At 37.7% G+C, this 5,190-nt stretch overlaps 1 protein-coding gene across 1 annotated transcript; it reads left to right on the top strand.

Moving 5' to 3' along the window:
- Positions 1–440: 440 nt before the first annotated feature.
- On the top strand, positions 441–2,379 carry LOC134223725 (uncharacterized). Its single transcript, XM_062702913.1, has 2 exons — positions 441–1,123; positions 1,197–2,379. Exons 1-2 carry the CDS (start codon positions 731–733, stop codon positions 2,049–2,051), a joined length of 1,248 nt encoding a protein of 415 aa, XP_062558897.1. The 5' UTR covers positions 441–730; the 3' UTR covers positions 2,052–2,379.
- Positions 2,380–5,190: the final 2,811 nt, after the last annotated feature.

Raw genomic sequence — 5,190 nt, 5'->3', positions numbered from 1 at the left:
TGGACGAGGACAGCACGGTGCGTTACGACTTTGCACGCTCGGAAGATGATTTTGCGGGATTTGGCGATGACACCGATGATTTATTCCCACCCAAAGATTTTCCTAACCCTTGGGTGAGTTATGTGAAATCTCTAGAAGAATCTTCAGTGAGCAGTGCAATTGATTCGGATGGCAGCTATACGGCCGTTGATGAATGTGCTAAGAAGCGAAAAACTTCCAAAAGAGAGCAACGTGCGAGAAGCATTGCAAAAAAGCGCCGCATTTCACACCAAGTAGGGGCTTGTCGGTTGCGAATGTAAGCGAGAGTGCGATGTACTATTTTCTAAAGACGACAGAATCCGTATTAATACCTTGTTCTGGACGCTAGATCTAAAGCAACAAAAAGAGTATATTCGCCAACACGTCCAACGCGTGGAGATAAAAAAAACGTCGTCGTTTGAAGACGGTGAAGATCCAAGAAAAAGTAACACCTTCGTGTTTCAATTGATGGATTCTAATGATTCTTCTTTCAAAGTATGTCGGAAGTTTTTTTTGAATACTCTGGGGTACAGTGATCACTGTGGGTAAGTAAATATATTTCAAAGGGTTTAAATAATATTTATGCCAAGCTGAAATTCATCCCAACAGTAACATAATTTATCGGTGTGTTGAAGGTGAGCAGCTGAAAGAGTCCCAGCGAGGAAAGTACAAAAGAAGTACGGAGAAACGAGATGCCATAGAGAAGCATATTATGTCATATGGTCCTACAGTATCGCATTATCGCCGAGAACACGCTCCCAACCGTTACTACCTCCCCTCCGATCTGTCCGCGACAGATATGTATAAGGATTTTCAAAGTATTCACGGAGATACTGCTGCAACATACGTCCTCTACTGCAAGAAAATGCGAGAAATGAAAATATCGTTGGTAAAGTTGGGAAAAGAAGAATGTGAGCTTTGCGTTACTACAATTCAACATCAAAAAAACATGGGACATACGGATACTATTGCCACCGAAATTTGTTCGACATGTTCAAGCTATAACGAACATAAGCGCATTGCCGAAATGTGTCGCGTTGCGTACCGTTCAGATGGGGAGACAGCATTGCCAGATACTTTGGTTTTGGCTGTAGATCTCCAAAAGGTTAATTGCATGATTCTTAATTTAAATTTGGTCACATCTTAAACTTAAAAACTTTGTTTTGTTCAACCACTAGGTCATACAGTTACCAAGAATCGAAGGTCTGAAAAGCATCATATTCTCACAACGGCTCCTGGCGTTCAACCAAACCTTTGCTCCCGCTGGGAAATATACAAAGTCGTTTCCGGTTGTGGCTTGTACATGGGACGAATCTACCGCGGGTCGTTCTGCAAATGACATTACCAGCACGTTCCAAAAGGTAATTTTGCATTATAGTAAAATGAAGAAGATCACTTTCTGGATGGATAACTGCGCGGCACAAAACAAAAACTGGAACTTGTTTTTGCATTTGATTCTTCTGGTAAATTGTAAGGAAGTTGAAGTGCAGGAAATTACTTTAAAATATTTTGAGACGGGACACACCTTCATGGCTGCTGATAGCTATCACGCAGCTGTCGAGAAGAAAATGAAAACTAAAGCACCGGTAACGATCGACGATTTCAAGGATGTGTTGGAATGTGCAGAGAAAAATGTAACAGTGTTCCAAATGCATCATCAGGATTTTTTTGAAACACGGCAGCAGATATCTCAGTACGCTCTCAAGAATATCCATCCTCGGCCTTATATGGACAAAATGAAGCAGGTTGTAATCCAAAAAGGAAGCTACGCTTTGAAGTACGGCGATTCGTTGAACATGGGTGCTGTGTTGGGCAGTGTTATGCTATTCACTAAGAAACAACTTAAAGTGGTGTCGTCTACAAGTTTCGATCTGTTTCAAGATTTACATTTTAAACAGCTTCCGCGAGGGATCGAGTTAAAGCGTAAAACAGCATTATTAAAGGTAATTTTCCCAGTAATTGAAGAGGACAAAAAAGAGTATTGGAAAACTCTGGCAGAGAAGGAGACGTCTGATACCGATGAGGATAAATGAATAATTATTGAATTTCTTCAAAAATCTTTTAAATAAATTAATCAAATAAACTTGGAAAAATATACGTTGTTCTTCGTTGATGATTTGCCTTGACGTTGTCTTATTATGTGTGACCGAAATAAGGAAATATCATCATATTCTTCTGTGAGACTGTTATGCATTTATTTTGAACATGGGACAGGTCGTGCAAGAATTTTTTTTTTAATTTGCGGAACTTTTTTTTTTATTTTGATGACACTGATAAAGAAGAAGCGATTTATAGTCGTTTTTTGGATTTATCTCGATTTTGATGGAAAATCACGTGGGACTCTTATGCATTTATGGGCAGTGTAGGTTAGGCGAAAAAAGTTTCAAAATAGTGTATGGGAAGGTCGGAAAACCGAAAATAATATGATTGAGATTTTTGACAATTTTTGAATGGCATCAACTAGCTATCTTGTTTAACTGATGCATAATGTTAAGAAAATTATTTTATAAAAATTATTTTATAAAGTCTTACTGTTGAGGTCGAAATACGTATCTGTCAAGGTCAGTGTTGTAAAATGTCATTTGCATTCGTTTGTATAATTTTTCCAGAACTTTTTTCATAAGTTGTATATTGATTATTGATGTATGACAAACTTATAGCTCTTAAATGTGCCTACAACTTTGTCTAACAAGACATTGCTGTAAATATGTAATCTGGGGCGTGGGAGGCAAAATGTCATTCAAATGACATTATGTCAAATGACACGTGACATTTTGGAGAGTTTTCACTCTCCAGCCTTAGATGTTATATTTAGAGCAATGTACCCTGGAACAAAAATATAGCCCTACTCAAGCGTTATGAGTACATCTAAAATTATGATGTGAATTTTACTTCTGAAGAAAGTTATTAACAAATTAGTCAAATGACATGCAGATGACATTTTACAAGCCTGGTCAAGGTACAATTAATTGGTGGAATTAAATAGGATTGTACAAACTCGTCTTATGACAAGTGATGCATAATGTAAAAATACCCATGAATAGCGTCACAAATAAGACAATAAAGCAGTGTTTGCTTACAGGGTGGCCACTGAAATTCGATTTTCAAATTCCCGTTTTTTCCCGCTTTTCCCGATATGTTTTGTCGATTTTTCCCGATATGTTTTGTCGATTTTTCCCGGTTTTTATTTAACTTTAAAAAACAGGGTAAGAGTTTTAAAAAAGCTTTAATTGGGTGTTTTATTTTCTGACAAAGCCAGAGGTCAGTTTTATATTGAAGTGACTGATAATTTGTAACGAATTTTTGAGAAAAAACATATAATTACCAGCAACGTGTAATGCGAAATATTTTAATCCGCAGGCACGTTTAAACAGGCTTGCCAAAAACTCCTCGCCGAGTAGAAAATGAGCAAGAGCAAGCGTTTTTTTGAGGAGCAGAAATAAGCATCAAAACTCACAACATTGTGCATCATTAAACCCGAGCTTGTGCGTCGCAAAACAAGAGCGAGTCTATCTGTTCCTCTTGTTCTTGTGGTGCGTCACTCACTTACACTCACACTCAAAACAGGCTCTAAGATTTTTTTCACACACAAAGCGTCGCTCCGGAGGGTCAATGAGTGCTCTTTCGCCCGACGCCTCACTCACATGTGTTTTTATTTTGCACTTCCTCACTCTGCTTTTTTGTACCTCTGCTTCTTTACGCTTCCACTCAATTGTGAGGATGCGAAGGCACCATTTTGCTGATGATGATTTTATTTGACTCTAGCGAGTGTGAGGAGTTTTGTCAAGCCTGCGTTTCAATTGTGCGCTTCATGGTCATATAATGGTAGTGTCAACCGGCATTAAATCACCACAATACCACATTAGTACTTTATTACAAAGTTTCTATTCTTTTATTGGTTGCAAAAATTTCAAAGGTTTCTGACAGAACCAATGCATGCCAGTTTTATTTTTATTTCTTAGTGCATAATGATCACAGAAAGCAGTACAAACGTATAGTATCTTATAGTACAGCCGAACTATTTTCAATGTTCAGTTCTCTATTTGATCTTATTCAGACTATTTCAAAGAAGACCTTCTTGTGCAGCTGATGAAGTTTTCAATTTTTGCCACAGTTTAATCTGACGACTCAAATCTTTATTTCCGATCCAAATCATTATTTTGTTTTCAAAAATAGATTTACCCACATTTTGGTTAATTTTAGGCATTCGTAATGTAATCAATTTTACATTTAAAATTTCTAGAATTTGGTTTTCTTATTTCCAGTTCTATCTATTAAAATAAAATCTTGAATTTATTATTAAAAAGTTATGCAGAAATGTGTGTTTTAATAGTATGGAAGCCTCGTTTTAGAGCGGGAGGGGACTTGATTCATCGCAGAAACATTTCTTGTCTTCAAAAACCTCGACAGGTCAATTTTAGTTCCATTTGCTCAAATAATTCTCGAGTTATGCAGACATTTGCGTTTTATTCATACGGGAGCCCCTCTCCTAGAGCGGGTAGGTATCTCGAACCCATCATAAGAACCTTCCCTGGCCCCAAAATTCCTGTATTCAAATTTTCACGCCGATCGGTTCTGTAGTGTCCATATCTATACTGCCGTCATGCGCATATTTGTCCCATGTTTGGTATTCACTATATACATGGGACAGTTGTGCGTATAACGGCAGTATAATGGCCAGACAGGAGGTCCTTCGTAGCTTAGTTGGTTGAAAGCACCAGTCTAGCATACTGAGGATCGTGTGTTCGATTTCCATCGAAGGAAAGTGGTTACCTCAAATACATTTTTCAAATTAAAAAATGTGTACATATTCACATTTAAGTTTTCAAAACATAGTAAATTAATGTCAAAGTCGGGTAGCCATTCAGTTAGAATGCGACTGAGTAATGAACAATAAAATAATAAATCTGAAGAGCTTTGAATGTAACTTGACAAAAATTTATTTTTTCCCGGTACATATTCTGAATTCCCGGTTTTCCCGCTTTTTTTGCCCGGTGACTTCAATTTCCCGTTTTCCCGGTTCGGTGGCCACCCTGGCTTAGCGCCCCCTTCCCTTCCTACCAAAAGAGGGAGCTGAAAAAAATGTAGGTACCTAATACAGATTCAGGGTGATAAACATCGGCAAAACCTAATGGACAGAGTGATATATTACTTAATCGGATTCAAAATAAC

Source organism: Armigeres subalbatus, chromosome 3 (genome assembly GCF_024139115.2).
Source record: "Armigeres subalbatus isolate Guangzhou_Male chromosome 3, GZ_Asu_2, whole genome shotgun sequence".
In the NCBI taxonomy this organism is placed as follows: domain Eukaryota; kingdom Metazoa; phylum Arthropoda; class Insecta; order Diptera; family Culicidae; genus Armigeres; species Armigeres subalbatus.
Note: the sequence above shows the minus strand (reverse complement) of the source record. Positions and strands in the feature narration are given on the sequence as shown.